This window comes from Vanessa tameamea, chromosome 2, assembly GCF_037043105.1.
Source record: "Vanessa tameamea isolate UH-Manoa-2023 chromosome 2, ilVanTame1 primary haplotype, whole genome shotgun sequence".
NCBI classification, from domain to species: Eukaryota; Metazoa; Arthropoda; class Insecta; order Lepidoptera; family Nymphalidae; genus Vanessa; species Vanessa tameamea.
The window spans coordinates 10,332,870-10,351,476 of NC_087310.1; the positions used below are offsets into that span (position 1 = coordinate 10,332,870).

The 18,607-nt window shown below is 31.0% G+C and overlaps 1 protein-coding gene across 5 annotated transcripts in view; it reads left to right on the forward strand.

Annotated features, from left to right (window-relative positions):
• Positions 1 to 1,510: 1,510 nt before the first annotated feature.
• The window catches only part of LOC113401994 (cytosolic carboxypeptidase 1-like), a 58,743-nt gene continuing 41,646 nt past the window's right edge, over positions 1,511 to 18,607 (forward strand). For 2 of the 5 annotated variants that reach the window (XM_064217340.1, XM_064217355.1), the window contains exons 1-5: positions 1,511 to 1,779; positions 2,066 to 2,129; positions 3,377 to 3,511; positions 18,158 to 18,240; positions 18,456 to 18,546. In XM_064217340.1, coding sequence (XP_064073410.1) covers positions 1,762 to 1,779; positions 2,066 to 2,129; positions 3,377 to 3,511; positions 18,158 to 18,240; positions 18,456 to 18,546 — 391 coding nt within the window. In that variant the 5' untranslated portion in view covers positions 1,511 to 1,761. Of the gene's footprint in view, positions 1,780 to 2,065; positions 2,130 to 2,717; positions 2,895 to 3,376; positions 3,512 to 18,157; positions 18,241 to 18,455; positions 18,547 to 18,607 lie in introns of those variants that run through there. The other 3 variants (XM_064217379.1, XM_064217399.1, XM_064217406.1) reach the window with 3 other exon arrangements.

The following is an 18,607-nucleotide window of genomic DNA, read 5'->3' on the forward strand; positions in this document are numbered from 1 at the left end:
ATAGAGCCTTTGGTCCTGCGCTCGGTTTATCTCCAGCCGTATGGATTGTGGGAGTTCAACAATACCTATAGTGCATTTGTGCTTATGCACACACTTGTGCACAGTAATAGCTATTTAATAAGCTATTATTTGAAATTTGCCGGCACAGCTGAAATTCAATCGGCATTACTTTAGTAACATAATCAAAAGTATGTAAGGGTTTAATTGATGTGTTTTTTTTTTAAATTACTATGTAGTTCGCATAATATGAAAGAAGTTGCAAATTATTTAAGTCATTCTTCTATTATATTGCTTGATTTTTACCCGATCAATTAATGTTTTGATTATTAGATGTTAATTTGACTGAGTCTCCGATAACCAATCAAAGGCATTGACCAATCACAGCGACTACTTTGTCATAGTCGAGCCCTGGTAGATATCAGCCGACACTCTGTTGGAGCATTGAATGTAGGAACAACTCGTAAACAGTGATAGTATGTTACAATTAATGAAAGTTAAATGTTTAATTCGACTGACCTAAGATCCCTTAAAGTGGTATGTACTTGTACTTTTGATCGACAGATTATAGCAATATATATCTGAAAAAATAAAGTCACAATTGCTTCGTGATATAATAACTATTTGTTTTTTTTTTTAACTTTTCGTTTTAATTTTATTAAAATATAAATCTGTATGCAATCAATTAAAAACTACCCTAAAATTTCAGCTTAACAAATAATTTTCACTTTTTTTTTAATATTAGCAGCAGTTTGCAATTAGATAAGGAGAACATTAGATTTTCTAAGGGAATTCTGTAGGTAAATGTGTCTCGTCAATAAAACAATATCATTGTCACCCTATCACTCGCAAGGCTGCTCTAGATCTCATTAGATACAGATCACCGACTGACATTTGCTTCCAGTGACTCCAAGCCTCACTCTTGACATTTCTACTGCGTTAAACTTGTTCGGTAGTCGTTAAAATTACAAATCCATTAAATTTTAAGTGTTCGTACAGTTCATTACATAAATGTGCTGAATTTTTATATATATATAAGTACAGTGTATGTTAATTATTTATGAAATCAATATATTATTAATCGAAAAAATTTTAAGTGTTTTAACATAATTCAAGTGTAATAAAACTAGTATAAAAATATCTGAAAGATATTTTATAAATTAACCGCTTTCTTATGAATAATATATTGTTTTTATTTGTTAAGAATAAAGCAATCATTTCTTTTTTAAAACTACTCTTAGTCTTTTTCACGAGACATAAATTATATAAGAATATGAAAACTTAATTAAAAAACAAAGCAAACGAGGTATATATTTCTTCAATGTACTTATATTAATAATAAGATGTTGACAAAAAAAACGACTTCAAATACTTATATACTCGAAGCAATAACTCGTGAAAATTAAAATTAAAATCATCCAAAATGGGATCAAACAGTAAGTACCCTACCTCAAAGTATAAAGGATTTACGAATCGGTTCATAAATGACGGAGTTTTAAACGTTGAATATCTGTAATAATTATTGCATTGGCAATATTGATATTTTAATTAAATGGATTAATATGTATTCTATGTATGGATTTCGGATGTACATAAAAACTAAATTAAGCAACTGGCCATTAGCAATTAAAAACCATTTGGCAGATATTTGCAATGACATTTAAAAATGCAGATTAAAAATATCAAATATTTGATACAATTTGGTAAAGAAAAATCAAATGAATATTATGATCAATAACTTAAAAAACAGATTTAATTTCTGTGATGAATGAGAAATGCCAGGTATGTCAATGAATATAATAAATTAAATATTTTGTTGAGGCTTGCGATAAATTAAACGATACCTATAAATGATAAAAGTTGAAGTAGGTACTTTAAAACAAATCTCAAACAAGAACATTGTGCGGTTGTTGTTTTGCGTATATTTATTATTCTTTTGATGGTATATTTACATTTTGCATAGAATAATCCCCGTTAATCCAAATTCCAAAGGGTTTTAGTAACATAATTTCTAATAAACTTTTCTTGTATTATTTTAAATTTATTCATATTAATTATGATTTTCTAGGACTTTGTGACGAAGGTCGATTCGTCGGCTCAGGCACAGGAAATCAAAAAGCCGAAAAAAAAATGTAAGCGTCTTTGATTGAATTATACGTTAATAAAATAATGTTGTTAAACTAAGACTTTTGGGCCTTTTTTTGTTGATATTTATATTATATTAAAACAATAATAACTTTCTTTCTTAACACGTAAGAGTTACCATCGCGTTTGTAATAAGTGCTTGTATTAATTTACCGTATTATGTTAAGTTTATATGTGTATATCTTTATAAATGTAAATCGATATCAGCTGTAGTCCTAGCACATAATTATAATACTATAGACATAAATATTTAATATATTTTAAAAATTGTATTCACAATATTCAATTATTATATACCACAACTTGTAATTAAACTATATTTTATTTCAGACATGTTCTATTCATTACGCTAAAATGAAAAATAATTAAAAAACAAAATTTTGTTTTTTTTTATAATAATTTTGACACACTGTATTTTAACGACATTAATTAGTTAATGTCGTTAAAATACATAAACAAATTGATATATTTACAATTTTAAATGAAAAATAGATCATATGGTTTTGAAAATACATTCCAATTTACAATTGAGTATTTAATCCCGAGCATAGTCGAGGTGAGACGATAGATTTAATCTGACGTAACGCGGCCGCCCCCGCTCTATACGATTTTCAGTTCGTTGCAAGTAGTCGGCCGAGGGCCGCCGCGGGGTACAGAGCTCGAGTGTATAACATTATTCCAATTTGTTTATTTACAATCTGTCACAATCAATTACTGAGAAAAGGACAACACAAAGCAACGCACTCAGGCACGTACGTCACACGGTCGTTTCGTAAATAAATTTAGTCAAAACGTCTTGCTATCCATTCACAAATCAACCGTTCACACTAGATTTTTGTATGTGTTGGCCTATAGACTACATTCATGACAATGTTAATTTCTTCTATCGACTACTTTAAAGTTTACATATCAGATAAACACACAAATTATAAAAGTGCATATATCGACTCAACTCTTAACTGCAAGCAACTTTTTCACGCCAGAATTCTTTTAACTTTGAACATCAATTAAAACACCAGCTTGATTTTAATTAATACAACTTCATTATTATGAACACATTACTAAAATACCATCTGTAGTAACTAAGCTTATTCCATGTTCCGTAAATATCCACATTTTCATTGGCTAAGAAAACATTTTAAAGACACTTTTTGTCTTGCTATAAATAATTGGTTTATATGGTATAGTTTTTTTCATTAACTAGATATAAGTCAAAATTTTGACTTTTGTTCAGCGTACCGCATGGCTAATGACGCGGCGTCAGAATGCTTGTTCGAGCGACTTCGCTTGTATCAACAGCGTGCGCCCGACTCCGCAGAAGTGGCACGTGCCATCACTGCGCGGATCAACTCCCGCCTCTCCTCTCATGGTAAGCACGGAACTTTGTTAAAAGTAAAGTTTTGTTTATTATCCTGTCAAAAATTAATTCGAAGCCAGAACACTCATACAAAGAATATTGTTATTTTTAGTGCTATGCATCAATATTTTTTATAAAACGGTAAAACTTTAAAAAAAAATAGTCTCTCTTTTTTTTTATTTATTTCACAATGTACCAATCTATCTATGTACGTTTTTGTACAGTATATCTACATATCTATATTATCAAAATCACAAGAACAATCCTTAAGTATACATAAATCAGTAAATATCTAGTTTATACAGGGTTATTGGTAATTCTACGTATTCCCGTTAGGCGGTAATAGGGGTGACTATTTGCAATAATTTGAACCCCCATATTCATTATGCAAAAGTGAACCATTTTAGAGCTATCGCGTTTTTTTAAATTTTTTTCAAAATAAGTCAAAAATGCAACTTCAAAAATTTATTAAAATAAAAGTATCAATTAAAATCTATTTTTTTCTTCTCATTTATAAAAATGATTAAACACTGGATATTTTTCAATATTTAAACAATAATTATCGGTCCAAATTGAAAAATGCGAGACGGAAAACGATATTATTTCAATATATTTTTTATTTTTTTCCTCAAATATGTCTAAAAAACAAAAAAAAACATTATGAAACTTGTTCTGCAGATTATTTTAAAAACATAATCGTTTACTTAGCTTTCCGAAAATGTATAAAAACTAGGAATTTATTTCAAAGCAACCGAAATAAAATGATCAGAAAGTACGCTGGTGGAAATTCGTATTCGAACATGACCGAATTCGTTCTAAATGTCGCTCTTTAAAATTCCCACAAAATTGATTTAAAATAATAACCAATGTAAAAAACTTACATAATACAAATTTAAAATAAAATTTAGATACATAAACAGTTCAGTAGCAAAGTTACAATAAAGATATTTTGTATTATCATTTTAAATCTGTGCACGTCATTTACGAAGAGGATGCTGAAAGAAAAGTTGCTTTCTGTAGATTCATGCTTAATGAGGATTTAAAAGAGGCATCTTTTTTGAAAAAAATAGTATTACTAACTACCACAATAAATATTATTGTAGTGAAAAAGTGGACAAAAATCCTAATAAAAAGAGGCAAAAATGGTCACAATACCGTTTTTCGGTCAATGTCTGGATGGCAATATTTAACGACAATTTAATCGGACCATATTTTTTACCAAGCAATCTAAATACTGTAGCTTACGAAGATTTTTTGGCAAATAAAATGTTTGGCCTCCTCGAAGACGTACCTTTGGCTACTAGGCAAATATGATATACCAGCAAGACGGATGACCTGCACATTTTGGTATCAATGCTAGGCGATGGTTTGATAGCCATTTTCCTAATCGTTGGATAGGCCGAAATGGGCCCATCCCGTGGCCCACGAGGAGTCCTAGACTTAACGCCGGTTGATTTCTATATTTGGGGTCACATGAAAGCCCTAGTTTATGACGTCTCGCCTGTGTCATCCGCGGAAGAAATCAAAATAAGAATTATGTGCGCTTCAAATACAATGCGGAATAATTTGACTAGTTCGGTAGTTAAGTCACAACTTAGAAAAAGAATGCGACTTTGCGTTCCCAATTGGGGAAGTCACTTCTAGCAAGAACTAGGCTAAATTACAAAATATCTTAATTGTAACTTAGCTACTGAACTGTTTATGTATCTAAATTTTATTTTAAATTTGTAGTAAGTAAGTTAAGTAAATCTGCAGAACAAGTTATATAATAACGTTTTCCGTCTCGCATTTTTAAATTTGGACTGATAATTATTGTTTAAATAATGAAAAATATCCAGTGTTTAATCGTTTTTATAAATGAGAAGAAAAAAATAGACTTTAATTGATACTTTTTTTTGTTAATAAATTTTTGCAGTTGCACATTTGACTTATTTTTAAAAAATCTAAAAAACGCGATTACTCAAAAATTGTTCACTTTTGCATTATGCATATGGGGGTTAAAATTATCGCAAATAGTATATCTTACCACCTCCTAACGGCAATACGTCGAATTACCAATAACCCTGTATTATAAAGAATGTTCATTTGAGTGAATATTCATTTTTGTGACGAATACTAATATCTATCATTGTTATAACGGTATACTGATGAATTAATTTGACACTTTTGTTTCTTTTTTATTTAAGACGTGCCACTTTAAATGCAAGATGCACAATAAACGAAAAATCTTATTCCGTCCTTATAGACGGAAGCATTTAGAATATTAATATTAAAGAGAATATAAATCACTTAGCTAATTGTTCTTCGAATGAAATAAATATTATGCTACAGTGAAGAAATCAATTGATATTCACTAGTGAAACTAAGTCACGGTTACCGCTATTGTAATAAAAGAAAGGTTTTTTTTTTTTAAATAAAAGGAACACATTATATTAGTCAAGAGGCGATTTGTACAGTCCACTGTAAAAAAAATAACATCGAAGGGTAGATATTTTATAAGGTTTTATTTAACTTCTCTTGTCATGTGAATAAGCAAAGAATACAGTCGAATTTTAAACCAGTTTCACCTTAACCGATTGAATGGAAATACACATATTTTTGCTGCCGTTGAAAATGCAAACAGCTAAACTAAATACTTAGGTATTTGTTCAAAACGAGTTACAAATGAAAGCTTATCTTTAAATTATTTTTTATAATTATGGCTTTAAAAAATCAGATCATATAGTATAAGTACGTACGTGCTCGAGGAATATTACGTAGTCCTTCCTAAAACGGAAGTGTTTTCAAATTAGCATGAACAAAGAGATAGTTCCTTTTTTATCATTTAAACGCGCTAAGAAATCAGAAGCCCTTTGTGTGATCGAAGCGAAAAGTTCTTAAAACAATATTTGTATAATAGTTTTCAAGTGTAAGATATCATCACAGACTCATATTAACTATGAATGTATGGGTATCGGATGCTTAACTTTAAAAAATATTAAAATATACATAGTTATTACTATTAATGAACTAATTTTATTTATAGTTTTTAACACAAAGGCAAATATGAAACAGTGTAATATATTATCCTTTACAAAAAATTAGGTATAAATCAAACTAAGAGAAATAAAAAATTAATAACATTTCTCTCAATATATTCATATATTACTTATCTGTTGTTGGATTAGACTCTCATTTATCTTAAAAACAGATTTTAATATAAACGAGAGAAATAAAATTATATGACCTCGCAACACCGTCACTGATTAAAATACTACGACTTATATACTTGACGCTTGAAAACAAATTAACAAACATTTCTCATACGTTTGTTTTGAATGTACAATTAATTGCTAGTTCTAAACTTATTTTAGTCGATCAGACTTACAATATTGTCAATTAAAAATTGCGACTTCGATTATTTGGAATTGCCAACTCTAATTTTCAAATATAATAAGATAATAATACTGACACCAAAATATCAATATTTATTACTAAAATGTAATGGAAGAAATAATTATTGAATGTTTAAATTGATCTTGTAATATGTATGTTTTGTAAATCATTTTCGCAATTTATTTTAATATATCATGTTAAAGAAAGCTTGAAGAATTAAAGGTTATAAAACTCGATAGGAAGTTGCAACTCGTTAAATACAGTTACGAGTTATTTGTGTCGGTCGTCGTCATTAGCTAAACATAACACCATACTACAGAAAATGTTTAGAAATCGAAGAATAAAGGAATAGAAGTTGTTTTAAAAAATAGAAGACCTTCGCATTGTTATCGTGAAATTGACTTTATATCTATTACGGTTCTATAATGCGTTTGCATAAATACATACAATTTTGAATATTCCTCTACTAAGAAAATTGGATAAGCACGCACGGAGCGCGACTAACATTAAATTCTAAACATTATGAGGGGTCATGGCGGCATCCGCCTTTCCTAGTATAAATTTAATACATTATCTGTATTCACGATTCTATATTTAATTTGAAAACGGCAAGCTAGATTTTCAAACTACTTTTTTCTATTAATTATGTCAAGTTTTACGACTAGACAAAATAATTGTGAGTCGTATTATATTTTTAATTCTTTTTCTTTGTGGCGTGTATAGTTAAGCGCAAATATTCTGATGACACGTATTTGTTTAAACAGGAGATTAATGAGTAACAAATTTTAACGATTTTATTGATGATATGTATAGATATAATGCAATGCAATCTAAAACAACATGTTAATGATTAATGCATATTCTCTGTACACATGTTTATTAACTAAAACGCGACGTTTATTCATATTTTTCGTTCCTTGGCACGAAACCTGACGTTGCGTTCAACGGTTTCTTTCAATATGAAACGAAATTCTCCCAATAGTGCTAATTGAGCTATGAGCATGGAATCTAAACACTAATAGTACATTTGCGTTCTTTAAAAACAGATAATACGTGCCAGATTTCTTGCTTGCTCGTGTAGGATGAATATGATAGGAAGCTCTTACGTAAAGCATATATATTAAATTATATTTTATAATCGTCGTTAAAACGTTACTCTCATATACTCAAATAATAATCATTGCCATGCCACTAATATAATTTCAGTAATTAAACATTACTAATATTATATTTAAAATAATAAACTGTTAAAACCAGCAAATAAAATACCTGTTGGTTTTATCGGCTAAACTCCATATGCCATACACGTGTATGTTTGGCAATGTCCCAGTTAATTTATAATGTTGGTTATTTATTATTTTTATGACTATTAACGGGATAATGTGGCTAGACCAACACAGGCTTACCGCTTGTACGAGACCAGGCCCTCCCTTCTCATTGGGAGACTGTGCCATAGGGTCGATCGCGCGGTCCATGACTGACCTGCGCCCAGAATTGCTTTCATATTTCGTATTAAGGCATATGTAAATCGCATTTATAAATTTAAATTTATTAGAATATTATGCATTTTAAATTCGTATGACTGTAACACTCGATATTACATCCCAATCTAGTAAAAGCATGGGAACGGATGGTTTAAGCTTGCAAAAACAAGTTAAAGCAAGTAATTGCACCTGACTACCTGCGATTACAGTTAAACCTTAATAAGCGATGGCATCCTTTAGCAGCCGATAGCATGCAATACACATATCAGCAGAATATTTACTTATAATGCACATGAGTGTGTCCACAGCGATCCAGCTAAAGCGATCGACACTGATAGATGTTATTCCAAGCTTACTCGACTTTGAACGAGAACGTCGTGAAGGAATCGTCATGAAGCAATGTGACGGAATAAATTCCAAAGTTTATCCATTATCCAGATCAGTCTCAGTTTACGACATTTACGGGTCGTTAATATTAACTACAATTATTATTTCAGTTGGTTGGTTGGATTGAATAACTTTTATTGCAATAATAGTTTGTTTTTGTCTTTATATTCCTTTTTTTATGTAATAGGTAGGCGGAAGGGCTAATGGACCACCACCATTGGGTGATGGTCAGTCGTCACCACAATAGTATGTAGTATCAAATAATAAAAAATCCTTATATTAGACTAATCCAAAATCACTCTTACACTGTTACACTGGCTCACTCGCCCTTCAAACCGGAATACAACAATACTAACTATTGCTGTTTGCCGGTAGAATATCTAATGAATGGGTGGTACCTACCCAGATGGGCTTGCACCAAGAATTCCTGTGTAGAACACTAAGTGTTTTGTAGAAAATCGTATTTAGTATCGTAAATGAGGAACAATATTACATATACTGGCACAACTAGTAACGTACTACTAATATTACAAAGATGAAGAGTTCGTTTGTTTGATTGGGTGAGCGCGCTAATCACAGAAACTCCTGGTCCCATTTTCAAAATTATATCAGTGTTATATAGTCCATTTATCGAAGAAGATCACAGGCTATAAACCATCACGCTACGACCACACGAACGGCGGAGTATCAATGAAAAATATTGCAAAACGGAGGAATATTATTCCTTTCGGGAGCTTCAGTTGCTTTAAAGGTTAAAGTTTCGCAAAAATCATGTATGACAGAATCTGTAACACAGCCGAGCAAAGTCGGGACGAGCAGCTAGTAAGTTATATATATTCCATTATTATAATCTCTAATTATTAAACTATCGTTAGCTTGTCGGTTTACTCGTAACATGTTCATCTTTATAAAGAATTATTATCTGATAGCTATTATCAAACCTAACAATCATAATAAAGTTCCGAACGTTCAGCAGAAGTTTTCGCGTGATCAGCAACAGTTTAGAAGTTTGAATGGGCCGAAAAACACTCTGGATTCTTTTTTGCTTGAGCGAATAGCTCTATTAGTTCCCCAACTATTGTTTGACTCGATTACGGTATTATTACTAAATAGTAATTGTTGTGTAACTCGGTAACAGGCACAAAACAGATAGTATGCCTAATAAGCCTAATTTATATTAGAGAAATGCTAAATAATAACCTCAATACAACAATTACTAGATGCTCGATAGATACAAACAGAATTATAATATTGTATTTCTACGAAAGTTAAAACTAAAAAGGAACTTTTACTAGACGTAATATATAATCAAAGGATCTGTCCGTCCCATTTGAATCTATTTATTTTGCATATGGTAACCTTCTTATTTTAAACTATATAACCTACGCTATGATTTTCGGAAGCGGATCGTTTGTAACGTTTATCAATATGTTATCACTATAATGTTTACATTTAAACCTTTGATAATAATTTTGCACTAGTTAAACAGACTATTTAAAAAAAAACCTATTCGAAAGTAATGAGCCAATTTCCGGGTTCAATTTATGGTAACACTAGGTGCTGATGGTACGGAGGATATTAGTCCAAATTGCCTATTTTTCTATCTAATAAAAGTTTCAATCAAAAAATTTCGGTAATATCTCAAGCTATTTCTATTTAATTGTAGACCAGTACAAGTTTTTAAAGACAAAATATATCCTGATGAATGTAATAAATGCCTAGTGTATAATAATTACAAAATTTTCATGACTTAAATATTTAAAGAAATCTATATAGGGAGTGATCGTGGGAACGATATGCACTTAACTTACGTCACAAATGCATGATTGACGTTTGCTTTTAAATTCGGAGTGTAGTGTCTCGTATTGTTGCGTCATAAAGTTGAATGAATACCTGGTGCTTAATGTTTGGACAGTATGATCCTGATTATCAAAGTTATCGATATTATTCGAGGTTTTATTGTACTAAAATATTAGTTTAAGAGCAGAAATATGTTTGATATTTTTATCCGCAAAAACTTGATTAGTATTTTTCGTATCATTAACTTTAAGAAATACATAACTGATATAGTCGTTTTATATGTTATACATTATATAAGCATAAACCATATATAATAAAAAGGGAGACGTTTTTTATTAATTATTATTATTATGTATATAAAACTTATACCATAAAATGAAGCGCGTTTCGTAGATAACAGTATACAGTATATTTTAGTACATAATACATAGCAGACGTCTGCGTATGGATTTGCTTGTAGAAAAATAAATTTGTACATTTGTAAGATATCACAACGTTCATATTAAAAATGCATCTCTGCATGAAACCTTATTTGAAAACATTTGTTACGGCAAAAACATTACTATTCTCATCTAACACAAAGTCTGAAATTTACTCGACGCTACTTTTATATAATATTCCTTATCGTATAAAGTTGAAAGCGATTAACATCCGCTATATAGTATCCGGCGGAGTGTCACTGCAGCAGTATCGCGTGTCCAACAGCGATACCGGCTACCACCCTCGGAGCCCTCACGAAGTGTTACCATTAATTTATACTTTATTGGAAATCCCTCATTATTACTCACATTACAATAAGTGCCGCCTGTGCCGGGGCGCGGCCACCCTCCTGGTGTTGATACTTACTTCGTAACATCGATACAAATATAGTTTGATCCGTGTAGAGTTTAAAATCACAATTATTAAAACAGATAAATAAGCTATAACAACTATCGTTTCTTTTGTTTTGAATAATTAGCGTTATTATACAAATTAACTTGGTGGTAGGATTTTGTGTTGATACCACCCGCTCATCATATATTGTACCATCAAACAGTATCCATATAAGTATTTCTGTTTCTGTAGTGTTGAATAAATGGTTCGGGACATAATATCTTAGTTCCCATAGTTGGTAGCGGGTCGACGATTTAAGAGATGGTTATTATTTCTTTCAGTGCTATTTCGATGGACGATGGTGACCACTTACCATCAGGTGGCTCATTCCAATATCCCTAACATCTGTAATAAAAAAAAAAACATTTGTAGTACCTGAAACATTTAATTTATTTATAGATTACAATCTATTATATCTATACTAATCATATTGTTAAAGTTGAAACTAAACGTTGAACGCATGTTATGCCAATAAATTACAAGTCTTGGCTCAGACTAGCGCTGTCAATCACCAGTTTATAAGGTGAAGCAGGTAAATAAAGGTAGAAGCAAACTCACTTTTATTTTTTCTTAGAATTTTTCTTATACATCGTAAACATTTGACATTTTCATTTAGTATTTATTGTTAAAGAAGAGAATATTAAACTTTTATCATTCGAAAGGTACAGTGCCATAGATGTTCCAAAATACCAAAAAACTAATCGAGATTAGACTGTTAAATAAAATCAACATTTTTAATGGTCAGTCTCTAAAAATGGCAGAGTTTAGTTATCCGAAAATTGTTTCTTGATCGGAGCATTTTCTATTTATTTATCCAAAGTGAGTTGTTCCACTTGGGCAGGACTACCAATGGTGCGTACAAAGAAATCTTCTCACAATTTCCTTATAAATATAATTAGATATATATAATATGATAAAATTTAATAATAATGGGAAAATAAGTACGCATTAAATACCGAAAAGTATAGACGTAAATTTTCCAAAAAACTATAACATATCATATTAATATGCAATCATATTATATAAAGATTTGTTTTAAATCATTTTTTAGCTTGGAGGTTATTTGAACATTAATTTCATACTGTAACATATATTATTCCTCAAAATTTCTTCATAAAATCGCGATTTTTACAAATTAAAGAAAATAACAATCATGTTAATGGTAGTTAGATTTATTTGCCACACAATTCTGTATATAAATGCTAGAAACGGCTCTGTAACACATTTTATCTGAATATTTACAAACTAAAATTCACTTTTTCTTTTAATTGTCGTTTCGTTATTGCGACGCGCATTGAACGCCCAGTCTGGTTTCACCTCTACGTTCTATTTATATATGGAACTAACATAGATCAAGACTTACCTTGACATTGGTTTAAAAGACGACCCGGAACGTCTTCCGTTACGCTATCAATAACACTGTGGCCTTATTTCATAGGCGATATAACACAGTAGGCTACTAAATAGTTCTTACCTCACAAAAACGATATTTATCAATCAATAATAATTGTTACCTATTTTTAAACTAATGCTGCGCACTTAATATTGATTTAACTTTACAAATAAAAGGTTACAGTTTATTTGATGGACACATTGAAATATAAAATAAATGTCAAATATTAATGATACATATTAAAACACCATTTTAATCAACTGGATTGTATTGTCACAAGCAACTAAGGTATGTGTAAAATTTCAGCTCAACGATTTTGTGGAACTCGTTTAAAATTCAGGTTTATGATTTAATTGAAGGTAAATGCAGCTTGTACAGAATAATAAATAAACTTTATTGTCGAAGCTATTCTTTCTCATTTTAATATCATGCAGACAATATATCACACTTAATAAAAAAAAATTATACATTTCAATGAGTGTAATAATTATTTTATTTCAACTGATAAATGTCAACAGTTGTATGATGTTTAGATACCTACTGCATACAACACATTAAGCGCTAAAATGTTCTGGGTGAAAATACATCCTATCACTATTTATCACTAATTACACGTTTATAAACAAGATTGTTGCTGGGAAATATGTGTTATTTATAAAAAAATATTTTAGACTAGACCGACGTTATTTAACAACTTCACAGCTGTTTGTTGGCAGACGTATTATACAAATGATTTGTCGGTTTATGGAACATACGAGTTTCGTTTTTCAAAATAGCATTTTATTTGCAACAGTTTTAGTGTTGATATAGTCATTAGTCTCTTTAAACCTGTATATATTCTGGAGACAGTAGACTGACTAAAGATCAGTTGACGTTTAAATTTCCGCTAGTTTCAATCCTGCTGCATAAGAGCAACGACTTGAGCGCCTTGTTATAGCGCAGTGCCTTTTATTCAATCTTCTAATTGTGTATTTGCTATCGGCCCTCCTTACGGCATCACTGGGCGGAAGGCGAGTACTATTACTTTGGCTTGAAATCTGAGCCATCCCTAGCTCCTAATGACGTCCATCCCGAGTGTCTCATATGAGATCACAATTGGTTTGTCGTCAAGTTCGTTTACGTAAAGACACTAGTCGGTTTATAACGAGCAGAAACTTTGCAAACATTAACTATGTAACGTATCGTCACAGCCAAACACGGGACGTCTGAGTAAGTCAGGATGGTTACCTTTACGTGAATTATAATTCTAAGCTTATACTTTAAATATATAATTCTTTGAAACCATTATTAAAGTGAGTTAAAAATGGAGTTAGTCCAGATTTACCAGTAGATAAAATACGAGTAGGTACTTGTTACTTAACCAAATATTGCGGGTCCAAATCGGACCTGAGTGTATGCTTAATTTATGTATATTTCGTGTTTGTCGATAAATGAAAACGTAAGGAAACCTGATACGTTTTGGATGAAATTCCAAACTTTCTCCTTATTAGGAGAGAAGCCTCCCAGTGAAACATACAACTGAATCGCATTAATATTTTTGTAAACAAATTCGAGCGACCAGTAGAACATGCAAACGTTGCGTATTATAAGCTTGATCTGCAATAATGATAAAAATAATACGATAAAGTACTTGTTTATGTTATCTTTGGCAACACATCCCGCCTGATATTAAGATGGTTGTTTGGAGAGATCAACGCAAATGGACGGTGGCAGCAATTCGTCAAGCGTGTAAAATTTATTGCTAATTATAATGTAATATAATAATACATGTATTCGCCTTAAATATGATAGAACTAAGTGTTCTACGAATTCGCATCATTGATTCTGGATATGTAATGGTATAAAGAACAGTGGAAAGATGTTTTTTTTTTCTCATATATTTCAAAATTAAATATATTATTTTTTTAAATATTTTTTTATTATTATTATGTATAACTGTGTTTTGTAAAATTCTTTTTTTAACTGATAACGCATTCAACGATACAAACACTCAAGCTTCATAATATAGATAAAGACTCGTTTATTGATTTTGCTCGATACTGTACACCAAATCATGTACACCGGATCATGGAAATAACTATGAAGTTACCTACAGATACAATATATTGTTCAGCTAAATAGCAATCTTGTAAAAAAAATAGATGACCTGTTTAATATATTTAATATACTTCAAAGCTGTTTGACCGCCCACCAAGAATTTTGTTGTTAAAACGTTTTTATTCTATCTTTATGTTTGTAACTCACCGTTAGACGGCACTGAGCGTGTCAACCTGTAGGTCGTTCAACGGATTGCGTTACAGTGTTACCACATAACATTGTATATAAAGATACAAACTACAGGAGTTCCGCGTACAAAGTTACATATTATGGCATTCAAATATTAAATCTTAAAAATACTGAGTAACGCAATAGGAAAAAACGCTGTATCTCGTGAAATATGATCAGGTTTCAAAAAAGAACTCTTATTTTTGTCACCGCTACCTATACATACCGTTATTTTTCATAAGGGACCCGCGAAAGAGCTTGGCTGCGATGCAGACTAACAACAAGCGTTCTATGTTTATTTTTACAATAAATTTATTCAAAGACAGCCATAGTGAAAGTGGAAAATTCATCTCAAATACATCGAAATTAGTAACAGCTGACAATGATGCTGATTAATTTACGTCAAATTGAAAAAATAAAAAGTTCAGAAAGGAAGGAGGGGACAAAATGAAACTCATTGAATAACAAAATTAAATCATTTCGAAACTTGCCTTAACTAGTTGAATATAAAAAATTAATGTGTTGTCAATCATATTGTCATTTACGGTGACAAGTGGATCCTTTATGCCAATCGAAAAAGTCAATCGCATTGTTTTATTACAGTGGAGGCAACATGTTCCAAATGCATATTAAGTTAAGATAATTTGAGTCTATGTTTTTGTTCTAGCTTCTGATTTACAGTGAAGAATTGCAAACAATTAAGGACAATTTCGGTGGCACACTACCGAGTATTGTCAATTGATCTAGCCCACTACGTCTTCACAATGTTAGTCCACACACGTCACGGAACAGACTGTCTCAAAACTGCAGAAATTACGACTGGAAAGTCCCCGTGACCCATTGTACTCACCAGCCCTAACTTCAATGGATTTCCATTTTTTTTCTGAATTTGGATGTGACCGGTAGTAAACGCCTTCAAATTGCATCGACAGTTCTATAAAAAAACAACAATTTGTTTTATGTAAAACGGCATATCATGGATAACACCTAATATATTTAACATGACTAGTTGTGACGTTATCCTGTAATTTTATGTGCATTATTTTGTAGTAACAAATGTGATCTTTATACGATATTATATGGATATGATAGGACATGACATGTTTTAACTATAATATAAGAAATAATAAGGATGTTTCCATTTCATTTAATTTTATTTCAAAACGTCATCAAATAAATAAATGAAATTTGGACATTACTCAAAGATTTTAGACATATATTGTGGGGTAGCGGTCATTGTAGTTTCCATCGCGTTTTAGGTTGGTCCTCAGGTGTTAGCCTATGTTCTTCTTTGGGGTTCGAGCCTTCATCATACCATATTTTTGAGTAACACACAGACAGAAATACTTTTACATTTATAATATTAGTAAAGACTCACTTTCATGATTTGTCATTCATATGTCTACTTTACTTGTCATAGTGCTCTTTATAATATTTATAGTGCCACGACAATACACCAAGTATTTTCGTGCCACTATGAATATTGCTATACACAGGCAATACAAAGTCGACCGAATATCTGCTAGTAATACACAAAATTTTAACTTTTATTATTTTATGAAATTCAGTTATAAATAAGGATTATAGGTAAGACATTGAGGCACAGCTTTTTAAATGATAATACTATATAGGTACTAAGACCTTCGCCGAAACGCACTGCATCTTCTGGTAGAAGTTTTGCAGATAGTCAAAAAAGCAATTTTTTTCAGATAGTCAAAAAAATCGTCTTACTTATTAATATTGATTGATATATAGCAAATGGTTCTTTGAAAGTTTGTCGAGATTCAAACATTTGTTTTTCGTTGAGGAAGCTTATATATTATCAACTTTTCGTAATTCGCCATTAGAGGGCACTGAAGCATACCAACTTTTGTTTAGCCGATCGCCATAACAAATGGTGTATATAGTCAAGCAGGACAATTTCGGCAATTTAAGAAAAATACATCGATTGTGACTAAAACAGTTATGAAAATAGTTGAGACAATAAAAACCGTGTGTGCAATGCTTAAATATTAATGAGGCCTCAGCCCGCACCGCAGTGACGTCGATTAACGCGTGCCGCCGTGGCTCAGTGCCAACAATTTGTAGACGCTAGTTGTTGTCATCACTGACCCGCTCACGTCCTCTTTGCCTTTATTAGTTAATATTCTAGACCTTGATTTAATTTATGTCTGCCGTAATATGTTTGTGTCTGCAGAAAAGTCATATCGGTTAAAAAAGTTAAAGAAATAAGTTTTATGACTCTTGTACCCAAAGATTTACGGAATACAACAATACAAAGTATAAAAAAGGCCGTAGGGTAATTAGGATGTGACACATTTAAAGATTTTTGTAAGATCACCTTACAAAGTCATCAAGAATCCAAAACACTCTAATTCCAAGGAACAAATTAAAATTAAAGTAAAATATATAATATATATACAAAATAAGTGATAAGAAAGAAATAATATTAATGAAACACATAACGCCGTTCGAAAATAAAATACTATGATAGTAACACGACAAGTTATCGCGAGTGCCAACCGGATTATTATGAGAATCTCAATAAACCCAAGAATGAACATATACTTTTATATTAAATGATATTTACCTATTTAATAACATTAAACGGAATTACACTATTAAATATGATATTACATGATGAATTGCACATAATTTATATTAGATAAAAATCAAACTTGGCAATTACATTTACAATGCAATTTCACTTCATCAATGTCAGTATAATTACCTCTAAAACGATATTTTAGAAATTACTCTTCATTACAGTCAGAAGTTTACAAGTAATTTGCTTAGCATTAAATAGCACAAAACACTTTGACTTACTGTGATGGAATAGTAGCACTAACGAATAATGTATACGTTGGGTAAGGCTATAAATTTGTTTTTAAAATACCACTTGTAGGCCTTCAGGCCTTGCAGTACGCGGTTGTTGACACAAAAGTAATCTTACGGAAGCCATATTCATGTCTGGACACGCCCCGAGGCCGTCTTCTACGCTCATATATATTTTGTCATATTACTGGAATATTATTGTCTTTGACATGAATACTTTTTTTTTATTATTATGTATGGTTACAGATAAACATATACGTCAAAACACCCTTGAAAAACTCTGGAGTAAACAATCAGGGGCTATTCAAATGTTAGTGACAATCCTGGAGGTACGTATGATAGAAATAATTCTATTGGTATAATCACTTACAAGTTTGAATTTAATACTTTGAAATGTAACGACTTCACATACATGTGATATAATGGGGTGATGAGTTAAGCTATATGCTTTGTCTTCTTCTTTCGAATGTCAAAACAATTATGACAGAAGGAGCAAAAGAGTGTGTAAGAATTTTAATACAAACGTAATATATATATTTTCCAGAACTCAAGAGATACAGCTACATTGACATACGTAACATCGGTTCTAAGAGAAGCACTATGTTTAAAACAAGGAAAAGGAAAAAAGTGTTCAGGTAAACATACTAACGTATATATTGATTACAAGAAAAGCTTTTTTTAAAAATGTATATAATA